The following is a 19,408-nucleotide window of genomic DNA, read 5'->3' on the forward strand; positions in this document are numbered from 1 at the left end:
ATACATAGAGAATCCTAAAGATGCCACCTGAAAACTACTAGAGCTAAACAATGAATTTGGTAAAGTTGCAGGATACAAAATTAATGCACAGAAATCTCTAGCATTCTTATATACTAATGATGAAAAATCTGAAAGAAAAATTAAGGAAACACTCCCATTTACCATTGCAACAAAAAGAATAAAATACCTAGGAATAAATTTACCTAGGGAGACAAAAGACCTGTATGCAGAAAACTATAAGACACTGATGAAAGAAATTAAAGATGGTACCAACAGATGGAGAGATAAACCATGTTCTTGGATTGGAAGAATCAATATTGTGAAAATGACTATACTACCCAAAGCAATCTACAGATTCAATGCAATCCCTATCAAATTACCAATGGCATTTTTTACAGAACTAGAACAAAAAAATCTTAGAATTTGTATGGCGACACGAAAGACCCCAAATAGCCAAAGAAGTCTTGAGGGAAAAAAGTGGAGCCGGAGCAATCAGACTCGCTGACTTCAGGCTATATTACAAAGCTACAGTAATCAAGACAATATGGTACTGGCACTAAAACAGAAATATGGATCAATGGAACAGGACAGAAAGCCAAGAGATAAACCCATGCACCTATGGTCAGCTAATCTGTGACAAAGGAGGCAAGGATATACAATGGAGAAAAGACAGTCTCTTCAATAAGTGGTGCTGGGAAAACTGGACAGCTACATGTAAAAGAATGAAATTAGAACACTCCCTAACACCATACACAAAAATAAATTCAAAATGGATTAGCGACCGACCGGACACTATAAAACTCTTAGAGCCAAACATAGGAAGAACACTCTTTGACATAAATCACAGCAAGATCTTTTTTGATCCACCTCCTAGAGTAATGGAAATAAAAACAAAAATAAACAAATGGGACCTAATGAAACCTCAAAGCTTTTGCACAGCAAAGGAAACCATAAACAAGACGAAAAGACAACCCTCAGAATGGGAGAAAATATTTGCTAACGAATCAACGGACAAAGGATTACTCTCCAAAATATATAAACAGCTCATGCAGCTCAATATTAAAACAACAAACAACCCAATCCAAAAATGGGCAGAAGACCTAAATAGACATTTCTCCAAAGAAGACATACAGATGGCCAAGAAGCACGTGAAAAGCTGCTCAACATCGCTAATTATTAGAGAAATGCAAATCAAAACTACAATGAGGTATCACCTCTCACCAATTAGAATGGGCATCATCAGAAAATCTACAAATAACAAATGCTGGAGAGGGTGTGGAGAAAAGGGAACCCTCTTGCACTGTTGGTGGGAATGTAAATTGATACAGCCACTATGGAGAACAGTATAGAGGTTCCTTAGAAAACTAAAAATAGAATTACCATATGACCCAGCAATCCCACTACTGGGCATATACCCAGAGAAAAGCATAATTCAAAAAGGCACATGCACCCCAATGTTCATTGCAGCACTATTTACAATAGCCAGGTCATGGGAGCAACCTAAATGCCCACTGACAGACGAATGGATAAAGAAGGTGTGGTACATATATACAGTGGAATATTAGTCATACAAAGGAACGAAATTGGGTCATTTGTTGAGACGTGGATGGATCTAGAGACTGTCATACAGAGTGAAGTAAGTCAGAAAAAGAAAAACAAATATCATATATTAACGCATATATGTGGAACCTAGAAAAATGGTACAGATGAACTGGTTTGCAGGGCAGAAATTGAGACACAGATGTAAAGAAACAAACATATGGACACCAAGGGGGGAAAGCAGCAGGGGGTGGTGGTGGTGGTGTGATGAATTGGGATATCGGGATTGACACGTATGTATACAATGATGTGTTATTGCATTACTGTCAACAAACTATTTTCTCTTACATGCTGAATCATTTTGTTACACAAAGTCTAAATCCTCATTAAAGTGTATACTCCACCTCCCTAGGCTCTCACCTGCCCAATGCCACTTTCATTCTTACTTAGAGGACCTTTTCTTATTTAAGTATCTTTTTTTTTTTTTGCGGTATGTGGGCCTCTCACTGTTGTGGCCTCTCCCGTTGCGGAGCACAGGCTCCGGACGCACAGGCTCAGCGGCCATGGCTCACGGGCCCAGCCGCTCCGCGGCACGCGGGATCCTCCCGGACCGGGGCACGAACCCGTGTCCCTTGCATCGGCAGGTGGACTCTCAACCACTGCGCCACCAGGGAAGCCCCTTTAAGTATCATTAATGATAAAATTTCAAGTGTGATGACTTCCAACATGTAGAGGGAATACTTTGAATCATGAAACCTTAATGCCACAACAGATGGGGAACTGTCTGCTCATAAGATCAAACCAGTTAGACCCACCTCTGCAGAAATTTCCTGAGTGTACAGGGTCAAGAGCTGTCATACACAAAAATGGGTTCTTTAAATAAAGACAAGACTAATAAAGAGATTTATTACAGAATTCCTGAACAAGATGAAAATCCTAACTAATTCTAAAGAACAGTGAAGCTGTGCTCAGGCCTGTTACCTGAGGGCCATACCGGCAACATCTTAAACCAGAATGGCGTCACTTGGCAGTGTTTCCCATCAATGAACCAAGCGATCTTCCCATGCTCAGTCTGACCTTTTTTCCCAGTACAGCTCTATGCCTACTTTAAGCAAGATTCTTCCATTTTCAAAAGAGCCTGTTATCCAATTCCTCTGAACATGAGGACAGGATGGTGCCGGTAAATTTATCCTAAGGCCAAGAGGCTTGGTGACCTCAACTCCTTTTCTATTAATGACATGGCCCCTATTTCCTCTGCCTCGGGAATTGACAGTGCCAGAAAGTTAGCAGGTACGTGCCAGCAAGCAAGAGGGTGTAAGCACTGCTGGAGGCGGAGAAACTAAGTCCATGCTTTAGAGTGACAGTCTCCTGTCAGCCACATCAGAATGACCAAAGGGGCACGCAGTACTGCCGCTCAGGCGATGCTGATGGGGATCAAACTGGAGAACAGCTGACCTAGCCTTTTGCTACTCAACGTGTGGTCCACACACCATCAGCACTGGCATCACCTGGGAACTGTCAGAAATGCAGAAGCTGCAGCTCCACCCCAGACCTACTGAATCGCAGTGCGCATCCTAGGATGCTCCTGCAGGTGATTAGAGTCTTTGTAGACAAGTTCTCTGACAAATAACAAAACAAGGACGCTCTTTCCAAATACGAACTAAAGCAGTGTTTCTCGTTAGCGTAAACACGAAACACCTAGGTATTGTAGAGCTCACATTAGACCATGACCAAAAGTGAACTGAATTCCATTCTTATGATACACTAATTGTGGTCATTCAAAATTATTTTAAAGCAACTCTCAAGCAACAATGACAATATATCCAAATTTGCCTTCTAAGTATACCATTTCCATTAAGAAAGCAGTTTAGTCACAATTTTGATCAGATAGCCCTAGCTCTTTTTAATTGTTTTGGAAAATTCATCCTCTATTTTATGGCTTAGTTAATAAATGTAAGCTGTGAAGTAGCAAACCTACAATCTGTGATTCTAATATGTAGGTAAACACACAAGAGATTCGACTTCCATCCTTATTTGTGAAGAAAATAAGCAGCTAGTCTTTAAGTTGTCCTTGGGTCCTTATTTCTCTACAAAGAAAAAGGCTCCATCACTTGCCGGTAAGAAAGGAATTGAGGACAAAGAGAGCAGTAAAGCTTTGTCACATTTGAAAACAGGACCCAACCAGAAATGCTTAAAAGGAATCGCCAGGTGACACAGAGGGCCCGGGGCTTATACATGATAACTTTGCCAGCAGCTTGGTGGTTTGATTTTGCCCCAGCACTGTCTGGCGGGACAAGAGCAAAACCAGACCAAGAGAGAGAGACTGAGAGCTGGCAGGTTAGGGCAGCAGCAGGTCAGAGGGATGGAGGGCTGAGCGCTCCCGTAAAAGGCTAGTTATTCTCTACACCTGCGTCCTTCTTCCTGTCCTGCCCCTAGGTTCTTCAGAACTTTTTTTTTTTTTTTTCTCTTTCTGACTTACTTCACTCTGTATGACAGACTCTAGGTCCATCCACCTCACTCTGGGACGAAGTGAGAGAGTGGCATGGACATATATACACTACCAAATGTAAAACTGATAGCTAGTGGGAAGCAGCTGCATAGCACAGGGAGATCAGCTCGGTGCTTTGTGACCGCCTGGAGGGGTGGGATAGGGAGGGTGGGAGGGAGACGCAAGAGGGAGGACATATGGGGATATATGTATACGTAGAGCTGATTCACTTAGTGATACAGCAGAAACTAACACAACATTGTAAAGCAATTATACTCCAATAAAGATGTTAAAAACAACAACAACAAAAAAGGCTAGTTATTGAAATGCTTAATCAACTCGGGTTACAATTAACTACACAGGAGCCATAACAGCCTTTGTCAAACTGCAGCATGAAGTAAGGTATGGTCTTACATATTATTTCTATTAAACTTTACATCAAAAAGGAAGTAATTCTAAAACTTACCTACTCTGTTAAAAAAAGAAAAAAAAGGTGCCAACATAGATTCTTAAGAAGTTCTGTCAGAGAACAGATTGGTTGGTTGCCAGAGGTGGGGGGATGGGACAAAATGGGAAGAAAAGAAAACAAAGTTCTGTCCTCAAATTATCCGTGTTGTATGTTCTAAAGTGAAACAAGTAATTGCTTAGATCAACGTGTCATAATGATGCTAAAATGCATGTTTTATGAATCAATAAAGCATGTTTAATGAAGGAAAACTACACAGTAAAACTTTGGAGATGGTTGGGAATTCGTGTTCCTTCAGTGCCCCCGCCCCACCCCCTTCAGAGACTCTTTTACAGGTGATATGTCTGGATCATCAGCCCTTTTCTAAGTCTTTCCAACCCCAGGGACTCCTTGCTTTATGAGGCTGACTCACTTTTAGTCATTTCTGTGTCAAAAAAGTCCAAAGACTTCTCACTGTAATTATAAAACATCGATCCTAACCCTGCCTACTTAATGCAAAATGAATCTCATCTTTCTCCCACAGGAAAGCCCCTGAGCTTTCCTACTTCGTACACTCCATGTGTTCCCCCCACCTCACAGTTTCTCCTGGTTTCCTCAACATCTCTGGTCCCTCATGTGACATTTTTCCATTCTCTTATTATCCCAACTGGCTCTCCATAGAATAGCTAATTTTCCCAATAATCTCAACTTCCCATGAAAAGAAGCTTACAAAGTCTAACTGTTCCCATTTTACACACGGTGAAACTGAGGCCTAAGAGGTATGGGACTTGCCTAAGGTCACCCAGTAAGTAGTGAAGCTAGGATTCAAACCAAACAGTTCAACTCAAGTGCGTGCTCTTAACCACTGTATTAATTTCCCATTGCTGCTGTAACAAATTACAGTTTAGTGGCTTAACACAAGATAAGTTTATGATTTTACAGTTCTGGAGGTTAGAAGTTCAAAATCAGTCTCGCTGGGCTAAAATCAAGGTGTCGGCAGGACTGCATTCCTTCTGGAGGCTCTGGAAGAAAATCAATTTTCTTTTCCTTCCTGAGGCTTCTTTCGCTCCATCTTCAAAACCAGCAGCATCGGGCTGAGTCTGTGTTCCACTACCATCTATCTGGTTCTCGCTCCCTCTTCCACTTATCAGGACCCTTGTGATTATATTGGGCCCCCCTGGCTAATCCAGGCTCCTCTCCTCCAACCCGAATTCCACCTGCAACCTAAGCCCCCCTTGCCTTGCAACATATCCACAGGTTCAATGGGCTAGAGTGTGAACATCTTTGGGAGATGTTCTGCCTACAGCTACCAAGCCTCCTTAAAAACAGGTTCCTGGGACTTCCCTGGTGGCGCAGTGGTTGAGGGTTCGCCTGCCGATGCAGGGGACACGGCTTCGTGCCCCGGTCCGGGAAGATCCCACATGCCGCGGAGCAGCTGGGCCCGTGAGCCATGGCCGCTGAGCCTGCGCATCCGGAGCCTGTGCTCCGCAACGGGAGAGGCCGCAACAGTGAGAGGCCTGCGTACTGCAAAAAAAAAAAAACAAAAAAAAAAAACCAGGTTCCTGTGTGCTATTGCCTTCTCAGAGTGAAGCATCTGTAACTCAAGACAGGACTCCAAGTGTGGTTAATTATCACAAAAAACCATCACTGTAAAGGTAATTAATAATGGTCATCTTGTAAAATGAGGATAATGGGGTGATTGTGAGGATGAAGTGAGGAAATAGATATGTGATTGGCACAGTTTCTAGCATATAGTAAGTGATCAGTAAATGGAGAGAATTTACCCAACTTCTCTTGTTGCAGACCACAGGTACTCTGTATTGCGGCATCTATATTATACTGTCATCTGAGCTCACATACAGTGGCGTAGTCACCTCCTATGAATTGACATCACAGTTCATAGGAAGAAGACCTGTTAGTTTTAACAGACCAGGAAGCTAGTCAAATTTAGAATAAAAATAAGGTGGATATAAAGAATCTGAATTGAATGTCATGTGATGCTATTAGTGAGGTATCACAGAAAAAGGCATAAAATGCATGATTCCATTTGTAGCTAATATAAAATCACAGAATTCATGTGATTGATTTTTTTCAGTAGAATACAGTAGAAATATATTCCTGATGAATATCCTTTTGGAGACTGAGGCCCATTCGGATCGTTTTTAGTTTCAGTTTTTGATATCCAGTACATGAGCTATGCGTTATTGCTCCAACATCTATAAACTAGACTAAGTAAATTTCCCATGTTTTCATCCCACCTTTTTTTTTTTTTTAATAAAAATAGGGCAAGTACAAGCCCTAAGGCAAACTGCCAGAAACCTCTCTCCAAGTTTACATGGATTTACATTCAGGTCCTTAAAACTGAGCATTTTTTCTCAATTATTTAAGATTTCGCCTACAGACATCATTCTGGTCCGCTTTTCCATCTCAACAATACCAAGGCTACAACAACAGATACATTACAGGAATTAAGACAGACGCCTAAAAGGCCAAGGATGGTCATATGAATAAATCAAATACAAATGAAAAAAACGGGCATAACGTCAAAGAGATGGCAAAAGAGAACAAAGAAACCAGAGGCTCCCATCCTGTCTATGGGACACCCCATATAATGGTTGCCTTGGGGGAATACAGGCCTGCTGTTACCAGATTCATTGCAAAGCTAGAGATGAAGATTTTATCTAAAATATGAGGGTATGCAAATGTTGATTTAAATTTTGAAGACAAGCAAAACCTGTGTGAGTCAAGCAAAATCCACTGTGGGCCATTTCATGACCTCTAGTAGGTCTCCTGGACTCTCCATGGGACCAGCCCAGTGATCTGTTGCTTTAGAGCATTTGTTTGTGGTAGACAAGGCTGGCTTCTAGTGATTATTTTCCTTCTTGTTAAATAATCACAAACCATCCCTTTAATCATCTTTTCCATGATGTTGTTAGGGAATAACATCTAAAATCAACATTGACCACTTTTTTGGACATTTGCGAATCTGCCACCTTATGCAAATCGCCTCATCCTCCACAGGGTCTCTTGATTCTCCCCTCCCCTCCACCAGCCCTCTGCTCCCTATGTATTATGTCAATAAACTACTAATACAAAAACCCTGGCTTCTCTATCAACCCATAAGTAAATCCTACACACTTTTTCCATCAAAACATTTGGAAACTCTGACCGCTTCTCACCATTCCCAATATTGCCACCACATTCTCTTGCCTGAACTACTGTCTTAGTCAAAAACAGAACCAACAGGATAATATATAAAAGAGATTTATGATAAGGAATTGACTCATACGATCATGGAGGCTAAGTCCACAGTTATGGAGGCTAAGTCCCACAATCTGCCCAGTTATAAGCTGGACACCCAGGAGAGCTGATGGCATAGTTCCAGTTCGTGGGCAGAGCCTGAGAACCAGGAGAGTCAGTGGGATGGTATAACTACAAGTTCAAAAGCTAGCAGCCTTGAAACTCAAGAAGAGCCAATGTTTCAGTTCTGGTCTGTCTGAAGACAGGAAAAGACCAATGTCCTAGCTCATGCACTGAGGCAGGAGTAGCTTCCTCTTACTCACAGGAGGGTTGAACTTTTTGTTCTAGGCAGGCCTTCAACTGATTAGATGAGGCCCACTCTCAATTGAAAGGGCAATCTGCTTTACTCAGTCTACCAATTCAAATGTTAATCTCATCCAAAACACCCTCACAGACACACCTAGGATAATATAATAATGTCTGACCAAATATCTGGACTCCCCATAGCACAGTCAGGTTGACACATAAAATGAATCATCACAATTACTGAAGCTGTTCCTTAACTGACTTTTCTGCTTCTCAATTTCCTTCAGTCTACTCTTCAAACACCAATCTATGATCTTTATTTTTAAGTTTTATTGAGACATTAATTCACATACCATACAATTCATCCAAAGGGCACAATTCAATGGGTTTCAGTGTATTCACAAATACGTGCATCCTTTATCACAGACAACCAATAATTTCTAACAACAAATTAAATTACTCTCAAAAGTCCTCAATGGCTTCTCATCCCCAGTGGCTTAGGGTAAAATGCGGTCTACTCACCAAAGCCCACAAAGCCCTATACAACCTTGCTGGCCTACCTCTTTGCCTCACTCAGTTCCAGACACAGAGTCCTCCTTAATGGTCCAGTTTGATCCTGCCTTGACCCCGCCCCTCTTTTCCTTCTCTATGGAAAACTCCCACCCATCCTCATATCTTCCCACTCCCTCCCTTCATTCAGGCCCCTGATCAAACGCCAGCCCCTGAAATAAGATGCTCCTGAGCCCCTTCTCCGTAATACTTTTCATGCATGCACTCAATCATTCTCTACCCATTCACTTTATTTTTTCAGTATAATTAAGGTAATTGGCAAGGTATTATAGATTCTTCATGGTAATCATTGGCACCTGACAGGTTATTATCGACTTACTGCCTATGTTCCATTAGGGAGCAACGTTCTCTGCCTTACTTGTGGTTGTGTCCCAAGTTCTTAGAACAGTACCTGGCACAGAGTAGGTGTTCAGTATTTTTAGGAGAGGAGGGATAGTCATGGGCCTAAACCCCATCAAGTAACCAATGCCCTGACACCAGTCTTACACCTGGGTTCTATTTCATATTAACGTCATCTGCTCTTCCATTTCCAATTTCTACATTAAAAAGATGCCTAAAGAGAGACTGTTCAAAGTGTCTTTGTATCTGAATAAAACTGTCATGTATGACATAATCTTACTCTGAATCAATTTTTTTTTTTTTTTTTTTGCGGTACGCGGGCCTCTCACTGTTGTGGCCTCTCCCGCCGCGGAGCACAGGCTCTGGACGCGCAGGCCCAGTGGCCATGGCCCAAGGGCCCAGCCGCTCCGCGGCACGCGGGATCCTCCCGGACTGGGGCACGAATCCACGCCCCCTGCATTGGCAGGCGGACTCTCAACCACTGCGCCACCAGGGAAACCCCTGAATCAATTTTTTTTTAACTCTAAAAGTTAATCATAGTGTTGCTTTAGGAATTCTAATTCATTAATTTTTTGTTGTTGTTTTTATTTTTTTGGTTTTTTTTGTTTGTTTTTTTTGTTGTGTTTTTTTTGCGGTACGCAGGCCTCTCACTGTTGTGGCCTCTCCCATTGCAGAGCACAGGCTCCGGACGCGCAGGCTCAGCAGCCATGGCTCACGGGCCCAGCAGCTCCGCGGCATGTGGGATCTTCCCGGACCGGGGCACGAACCCGTGTCCCCTGCATCCGCAGGCAGACTCTCAACCACTGCGCCACCAGGGAAGCACTCATTAATGTTTTGAAAAAAGTTGCCCTCAAGGCTGAAAGTTGGCACATAAATGTTCATCTTAGATTTAAAAACGAGTAAGTTTTGAAACCATAGGGAAGTGTTCCTAAACTTGAGCCAATGCCATGACTAAGAGATTATGGCTAGAAATAAAACCGGAGTTTCCTGATTTACAGTGCTGCATCATTATAAGGGCATTGTAACCAATCTCAACGTTGACACTAAGTTTCTAAGTTTCTACTCTTGGTGATACTTAATTTCAGTTGAGAGTAGGAGAAAAATAGGGTGACAAGAAAACTTGATGAGATCTCCTAAAAATACTTTATATAAATAACTCAGTCATCATTGACTTATTTATATGCCATTTACATGGAGGTATTAAGGCATTTGGATATTTAATATCTAATATTTGTTACCTTGAAGACATCCAATGCACATCAGTCTGTTTCCTTAGACTTGATTACTGGATAACCCCAAACCATTTCAAAGTACAGATGGTGATCCACAGAAATTCCAATAAAAGATACATTAGAAAACAGTTATTTACATTAAAATACAACCATGGAAAATGTCATTTCAAATGCACAAAGTGATCTTTTTTTTTAGTACTGGCTAACTTTTATGCTATGATTTCTTACACCAGTGCAATAGTACACTAAAATGGTAACATTACAGTACTCTTCTATGTCTTTATTAAGAAGTAAGAAAAAGTACTCCGTATTTGTGTTATTGGTGTTTTGTTTTCAAAGAAAATAATGAGATTGGCATGCTAGTAAAATAACGATAGTTTAAATGTTAGTGTTACACAGCTTGTAACAGTGGTTCACCTTCCCTTTGCAATAAAAACATTTCTTTAATAGAGTTTTAATCATGAGACCAAGACGGAGCAGTTTTAATCAAGTGGATTGATATAGTTTAACCTTCACTGTCTCATTAGGAAATGAAAGAAAAGAAAAAAATCTTTTAACTCAAAACTCCAAGGTCTGACCCAACATATATGAAATTATTCCAATACAGTAAGAGGTGAGAAATGGTAATTTATAGAAACATTTCGCCTTTGTTATTTATCAACCGTGAGGAAATCAAGAACATGAAAACTAAGAGTTGAGGCAAGAGTAGGGTTATGGGAGGGGACCTCCATGTTGACCCCCATTCATCTAAAGATGGGGGACAGGGCAGTCAGAATCAGCTCAGTACGAAAATCCTGCTCTTATTTGCTGAATAATCGAATTGGCAAGGATGAGTGAATCAAAAAGAATTTGCTTGGTGGAAGCCTCTCCCAAATTTACTAGGTGGAAGATCTCCTTCAACAAATCTACGAAGTCAGCAATAAAATTCAAGACCAGAAAACAGGGCTTCCCTGGTGGCGCAGTGGTTGAGAGTCCACCTGCTGATGCAGGGGACACGGGTTCGTGCCCCGGTCTGGGAAGATCCCACATGCCGCGGAGCGGCTGGGCCCGTGAGCCATGGCCGCTGAGCCTGCGCTCCGCAATGGGAGAGGCCACAACAGTGAGAGGCCCGCGTACCGCAAAAAAAAAAAAAAAAAAAAAAAAAAAGACCAGAAAGTAGACACTACTGATCTTACCACTAAATGGTTATTTTAAACTAGCTGTACACCGTTTTCCCCTCTCTTCTCATGCCACAGCTTGTTATCAGTGTTTTGCGTATATTAACATCCAAATATTTTCACAAATGCATCTTGCTTATTACCAACTAGAGAGATATTCCCTCTGAGGCACACATTGGGTTTGACCTAGTACAGAGCAACTCCCAATCACCACTCTTTCAAGCAAGGCATATATTCATACTGGCTGCTCATCCAAGCCACATTCTAATATTTCTTGAGTACTTTCTCTTCAACCATACAAAATTCATTCCTGCCTCCTACCCAGAAAAGTACCACCCTTGAATGAAACTAGTAATTATATTTGTACTTCTTACATTATTTCAACTTGGAAGAGAAAGGAAACAGAAGAAAGTTTTTTTCTCCTGAAAACAGTCTGTCTTGAGGTCTCACTTTTTGATTTTACTTGTAGAAAGAACTCACAAACTCAGCGTTTCACAAACCTCCCCTCTCCCAACCCCTGGGCTTATTTTACTAAAAAAAAAATTTTAATGGCATAAATATAGTCATTGCTTAAGAGTAGTTTTCAGAAAAGTGCAGGATAAAACCTGTATCAGAATATTTAAATTTTATAGCTGATTCCTCAGGTGAATTTTCTACTACAGAAGAAGGGAACAACTAGATGTTTCAACAGTGACCTTGGCATAGACTAGGTTGCACTACTTTGCTGACACCCAAGTGTATAGGTGAGTGAAGATGAATGAATCAGAAGCAATTTTACACAGGTACAAGAACACTGACCACTAATAACCTTCTGAAAAATGGCAGACCCATAGACTTGCTTTATTTCTTAAAATAACCATTATGAAGGCAGGAGAAAATGACACATCTAACAGCTTAAGCTAGCTGGCATCTTTGCCCATTTCCTACATTCTACAGCATTCCTGAATGAGGAGACAACTTTCCCAGCCTCTGTAGTCAACCTTACACATTCCACTCTTAAAGGAATCTGAAAGAATAACACTTTAGAGCAAAGATGTTCAAATTGAGCCCATATTTTTCATGCAAGTCTGGATATACCAAGGATTTTTCTACTAAGCCCACTGACAGACACAGACATTCAAACAAACAAATGATTCAAACTAAATTTTCTAGGATACCATTGCTTTTCAAAGGGAAATAGCAATTGAAATGCCAAGCGTGAGAACAATCAAATCTGTAGTCAGTCAGCAAACTAGCCCATATAGAAGGGTAGGGTTTACTTTCTTGATTCTTTAGCTCAGTGGTTCTCAACCAGGGATGATTTTATGCCATAGGGGTTATTGCCAATGTCAGGAGACATTTTTAGTTGTCACAAGGGGGGGATGGAGGGCACAGTGCTACTTGCATCTATTGAGTAGAGGCCAGGGATGCTGCTCAACGTTCTACAATGCACAGGACAGACTCCCGCAACAAAGAATTATCCAGTCCAAAATGTCAATAGGGCCAAGGTTGAGAAACCTTGCTTTAGAAAATACAAATAAACCATTAGGGGTCCAAGATGACTATAAGTCTTACGGTTAATAACTTCCTTGATGTTTTCTACACATATTGTATCTCATGCACATTAATGCAGATGGTAAATAATATTCTGGTTCAACAGCTCTTTTCACCATCAGAATATCTTGCCTGTTTCTCAGGGGTTTGTTTTGAGGTTGAGTTTTTTAATTCTCAAAGTTTTGGTTTTGAGTTTCAATGATTTGAACATACCCACATTTAACACCAGCTAATTTTTGGAAGACTCAAACTCTTGCGTTAGAATTTTTAAGCATGGCTTTATAAAGAACAAAAAGAATTTAAAGGATAGGGGGAAATGTATTTCTTTACAAAACTCAATCAAGCAAGGAAAGCTGTATCTCTAAAAGATCTATGAGAACATGATTACTGCCTTCCTAAAGAAAAAAATAACCATATAATCATATGAATGTTTTAAGCAAAGCATTCAATATACTTCTGAATCATCTTAACATCTCCCTCTGTGTTGTCATTGCTCAGGGGATATTCCAAGTGTTTCACACAGGTCCATCTGCCATGGGTAAGTCCACAGCCTTGGCTTCAAAGCTAAATACACATGGGAGTGGACATGAAACAGATAAAAGTCATAACTGAAGAAGAGAGTAAAAAAGGGAGGAATGGAAGAGGGGGCTTGGAGCATTACACTCACATAGCTTAACAAACCCTTACACAGAAATTGTGTAATTATTGCTGTATTTGACCTAACTTGGTATCTACCCCACACAAACTTCATTCATGAAACCACTTCAACTCACACACCAGAACTGAACAAACTAAAGGAAATGAATACTCCTGACCACAGCCCAGTCAGCCAAGACCACTCTCTCCCTTAAGGAACTCACCTACTAGCTGGCCACTGACCCACGAGATCTGTAGCCTGGAAAGAAAAAGGTAATCTCAGACTCACAGATCTCGAAATCAAACTTATGGTTAGCAAAGGGGAAACCTGGGGGGAAGGGATAAATTAGGAGATTGGGATTATCATATATTCCCTGCTACATATAAAATAGATAACTAATAAGGACCTACTGTATAGCACAGGGAAATCTACTCAATATTCTGTAACAACCTATATGGGAAAAGAATCTGAAAGGGAGTGGATATATGTGTACGTATAACTGATTCACTTTGCTGTACAGCTGAAACTAACACAACATTGCACAACACTGCAAATCAACTATACTCCAATTTAACAAAAAAAAAAAGAAAAAGTAATCTGATCCATTCAGATTCCTCTCTTGGGAAACGCAACTAAGGGATGCCATTTCCTGTTAGAAATGGGACAGAAAAAAGTAATCATGCTGAACGCAGCTGCCACGTTTATGCCTGAGCACTAGATTAACGAGAGTCCTCTGGAAAATCCTTACAATAAAACACTCTTCATCTCACTTAGCTTGAAAGCATCTTTGCTCTTTGTTACCATTAACTACATGTAAAACTGGTGGATCTGATTAAAGTCTTTGAATGTACCAGTGTGAATTCCTGGTTTCAATATTGTACCAGAGTTATACGAGATGTTACAATGCGGGATACTGGGGTGAAATGCACAGAGGAACTCCGTGTACTGCTTTTTTTGCAACTTCCTCTGAATCTATATTTCAAAATAAAAAGTTTTTTAAAAGGCAAGTATTAACTAAAACATTTACCTATCTGTATTAGTTTCCGAGGGCTGCCATGACAAAGTACCACAAGCCAAGTGGCTTAAAGCAACAGAGATTTATTGTCTCACAGTTCTGGAGACAAGAAGTCCAAAATCAAGGTATTCACAAAGCCATGCTCCCATGAAACCTGTAGAAGAATCCTTCCTTGCCTCTTCCAGTTTCTGGTGGTTTGCTGGCAATCTCTGCTCCTCCTTGGCCTGTGGATGCATCACGCCAATTCTCAGTTGTCACATGGCTTTCTTCCTGTGTGTACCTGCCTTCATAAGGCCATCTTCTTATAAGGATGCCAATCATATTAGATTAGGGTGTCTACCCTACTCCATTATGACCTCTGTTCCCATTCTCCATGGGACAACCCTCTTCCCAAATAAGATCACATTCTGAGGTACTGCAGTTTAGGACTTCAGTATATAGGCATACCTCAGAGATATTGTGGGTTGGGTTCCAGACCAGCGCGATAAAGCAAGTCACATGAATTTTTTTTTGTCTCCCAGTGCATATAAAAGTTATGTTTATACTAACTGTAGTCTATCAAGTGTGCAGTAGCATTACGTCTAATAAAGCAACACACATACCTTAATTAACAAATACTGTATTGCTAAAACATACTAACCATCATCTGAGCCTTCAGAGAGTCACAGAAGTAACATCAGAAAACACTGGTCATGGATCACCACAACGAATACAATAATAATGAAAAAGTTTGAAATACTGCAAGAATTACCCAAATATGACCCAGAGACATGGGGTGAAAAAATGCCGTTAGAAAAATGGCACTGATAAAACTTGTTCGATGCAGGGTTGCCACAAACCTTCAATTTATAAAAAATGCAGTATCTGCAAAGTGCACTAAAGCGAAGCACAATAAATTGAGGTATGCCTGCAGTGGATCTTTTTTTTGAGGGGCGGGACACAATTCAACCTATAACACTGAGAATAACTCAAGCCGTCTGAAAAAACAGAGTACTTTCAATACAATTCATACTTTTAATTTTCACAGAAGTTACTTCGTAAAAGTTATTTTCATATAAAACATATTTATTCTATTAAATTGAATGTTTCTTCCTAGGAAGACTTCAAAAACAAAAGTTCTTTAACTTTATTCCTTAAATAACACCTCTGACTCCTATATTGCTAGAAGTAATTCATACATATATGTACATTGCAATACATGCATATATATGAAAGTTTTTTTACCCAACCAAGTTTGAGACCAATAAAAATATCATGTCAGCTGCTTAGTCGTGACAGAAATAGAATAGATGTAACTTGGTAAGAAGGAAGGAATTAATATTTGAGCCCAACTGCTCTGGAACTTTATATATATAGACAGTTGACCCTTGAACAACAAAGGTTTGAACTGCACAGGTCCATTTATACGTAGATATTTTTTCAAGAAATATATTGGAAAATTTTTTGGAGATTTGTGACAATTTGAAAAAACTCACAGATGAATCGTGTAGCCTAGAAATATCGAAAAAATTAAGAAAAAGTTAGTATATATCGTGAATGCATAAAATATATGTAGATACTACCTTTACACAGGCATAAGGTGAGTGATATTTAATATAAAATTATTTGTTAGTTTTCTTACTGTTTTATAACTTTGCTTTCAAGGAATTACAGTACAGTACAATATGCCTCTCTCGCTCTCATGATTGGAGAAACTGCATATCAGACTATCATCACGGGTAAGTGGGTTTTTCAATGTAACAATGTTTCTAGTACTGTATTATAAATATGACTGTAATACTGTATGCCACAAAAATCATATAATGGTTCATTTATTAGTGTATAGGCTTGGTAACCATGAAGCAATCATAGTGCTGTTTCTTTGTTATCAATGCATGAATCATTACACCTTTAGATAAATATGAATTTCTTTTTCACATTACCTTTTCAATTTTATGACTAATGGTAGTAATATGTATAACAGCTATAGTGTTTTGTATCATATGAGACAATATTGATGTTGGTATTGACAGACAGATGATTCATCTTGTAAACAGACAAGGTAAACTTATGGTTTCAATAAATACAGTACAGTACTGTAAATGTATTTTCTCTTCCTTAGGATTTTCTTAACATTTTCTTTTATCTAACTTACTTTATTGTAACAATACAGTATATATTGATAATACATATAACATACAAAATATGGGTTAATCACTATTTATGTTATCAATAAGGCTTCTGGTCAATAGTAAGCTATTAGCAGTTAAGTTTGGGGGGGAGTCAGAAGTTACACACAGATTTTCAAGTGCGCAGGAGGTTGGTGCTCCTAACTCTCGCTTTGCTCAAGGGTCCACTGCATTCTATATTTCAAAAGAAAATAGTAATTTTCTGATCTTTCAAAGAAAAAACTGTAAAAACTCTTCTTTCCTTCTCTCCTAGACAGATATTTTCTAATAATAAACACTCTGCCACCAACTTATTCCTGTCAAAATTCTGATGACACCTTCTGCAAACCCAGAAATTTTAGTACTGCTACCTTTAATCCGTCATGCCTTTAACATCTGCAAACACATGCATGGCCAAACAGAAGGTTCCTGAATGTATTATAAGCAGCTTGACTATTCCAAAGATAAAATATTAACATATTTTATTTACATTCCAGTTATTAGCTGTCTTAAACTTGAGTGTTTTGTAAAATTAATTTTTTACCTGACTGATGACAGCCTTGATTCTTAGGGAATGCTAATTTTTTTTTTTTTTTTTTTGCGGTACGCGGGCCTCTCACTGCTGTGGCCTCTCCCGTTGTGGAGCACAGGCTCCGGATGCACAGGCTCAGCGGCCATGGCTCACGGGCCCAGCCGCTCCGCGGCATGTGGTATCTTCCCGGACCGGGGCACGAACCCGTATCCCCTGCATCGGCAGGAGGACTCTCAACCACTGCGCCCATCAGGGAAGCCCCAGGAATGCTAACATTTTGAAAATTATCCATCATTTGTAATTATAAATTATATTTCCAAAGATATGGTCCCACATTATTATTGATCTCTCTAGGGTCTTGATACAGCAGAGAATCTATATAATGATAGTATGGGGTGTTTTTCATACACAAAACTCCGGATTTAAAGCTAGAATGAATCTAGAGAGTCATCCATAGTCATCTTATAGAAAAGGTTACTGAGGCAAAGGAGAAGACAGAGACTTGCCCAACATCACACAGGAAACCAAAAGAGGTGACAGGTCTTAAGTATGTTGCAAATACACTCCAAAACCTGCATGCTGAGCGAGGGCAATGTATAAGCACGAAGCACCTGAAATGTAACAACTTATCAGCTTTGGCCAGTTTCCATAAACTGTGGTCAACTAGCAACCAATACACGGAGGGCTGAGTTTCGGAAAGACCGTGATCCTAAACAAATGCAATTTGTGGAAGAAATGGGCCAAAAGGGGGGATATAGGCAGTTTGAGGGCACAAGAAGCAAAACAAACAAAAAATTAAATAAATAGAATAAAAGGCTCCAGGCAGAATGGAAACAGAAGGAGGAACTAAAGATATAAGGACAAGATCACAAGAAATACTTTTCTTGAGAAAAAAAGACCCCAAACCTAATATCTATGATAATTCCAGATAAGAGAACGTGTTTATGCCCATCTTTTTACATTTCAGAAACAAATATAATTTTGAAGATAATTTATTACTTACCAAACCTGCTATTGGTGTGGACAGTCTATTGATCTTCTTAATGACACCAGGTTTAAGCTTATTAATCAAACTGAAAGTAAATAAAGAAACAACATATGCAGTTACAAGAATGCCAGTATTAGTTTAGTGTTCTTTTTAACATCCTCAAAAATCATACATGTCATTCATCCATCCCAATATTTTCTTCAGGTCCAAGAGCCCAACAGAAAGCAAACAACTAAGAAAATAAGTCAAGAAACAGAGACCAGCAATGCCAACAACAGTGACACGGGCCTCTTAGAACATACAGACACACTTCTACATTCAAAGACATGTCCTTTAAAAATAGTTCCACATTTGTTAAAGAAAGGTAATATTTGATTCTGTTTCAACAGTTAGTTTAAGAATCTCTTTCATTGTAATATAGTTCTCTTAAACCTAAGAATACTTTTTTCTATTAATCATTTTTACTGATTTTTTTTCTCAAACTGAACCATGTTTTAAAAAGGTAGATTCAAACCATATTTTTTTCTTTGCCATATTTAAAGGGTGCGGTGGAACTCATCCAAATAACAACTATTTCCCATTGGTAACTCATTCAACTCTATGATTGCTTTGTTATCACTGCGGAATGACTGGGTAAAAATTTAAATGTACCAGAACTCCCCGAAATAGGCTAACAGTCACTTCAGAATCTAACACTGAACAAAAGTTTATGTTGTTATTACAGAATCTGCAAGGATAGCTGTAAGTCTCTAGATTCTAAAACACTTTTAGAACCCAGTTTTGACACCTGAAACTTAAGAGTACAATTTTTGGTTCTAAATCTAGATTATGGTGAATTCTATATTTTTGTTGCTGTGCACTGATAATAGTGCCAAGCCATGTAGAAATTTAATATTATAATAATGTTTTTCTAGTAAAGCTAGCCTCGTTAATTAATCATTAGTCACTGCCAGAAAACTATAATTTGAAACAATGATTTTCCTATTCAGTAATGCTTCCACAAAAAAACAATTCTTTATTCTGTAACAGAGTTCCAAAAGGAAAGCAAATATAGGAGAAAGAATCAAACATTCTTAATTTACTGGTCTCCCCTTCACAGTGGGCAACAGAAAAAAAGAAAAAAATCTGACACTTGTGGAATGTCACTCCTTCAACATTCCAGAGATTTATATATACACTTGAGTGTGCTAAAAATAAAGAAGACAAAAGTCTCAATTTAATAAGCTTCAGAATGTTGTTA

The 19,408-nt window shown here is 39.4% G+C and overlaps 1 protein-coding gene across 14 annotated transcripts in view; it reads right to left on the reverse strand.

Annotated features, from left to right (window-relative positions):
- The window catches only part of LMO7 (LIM domain 7), a 200,725-nt gene that overhangs the window by 103,331 nt on the left and 77,986 nt on the right, over positions 1–19,408 (reverse strand). For all 14 annotated transcript variants that reach the window (XM_029209943.1, XM_029209941.1, XM_029209937.1 and 11 more), the window contains one exon: positions 18,184–18,253. In XM_029209943.1, the coding sequence (XP_029065776.1) occupies positions 18,184–18,253 (70 nt within the window). The remainder of the gene's footprint in view (positions 1–18,183; positions 18,254–19,408) is intronic.

Source organism: Monodon monoceros, unplaced genomic scaffold (genome assembly GCF_005190385.1).
Source record: "Monodon monoceros isolate NGI ecotype Baffin Bay Population unplaced genomic scaffold, NGI_Narwhal_1 Super_Scaffold_8, whole genome shotgun sequence".
NCBI classification, from domain to species: Eukaryota; Metazoa; Chordata; class Mammalia; order Artiodactyla; family Monodontidae; genus Monodon; species Monodon monoceros.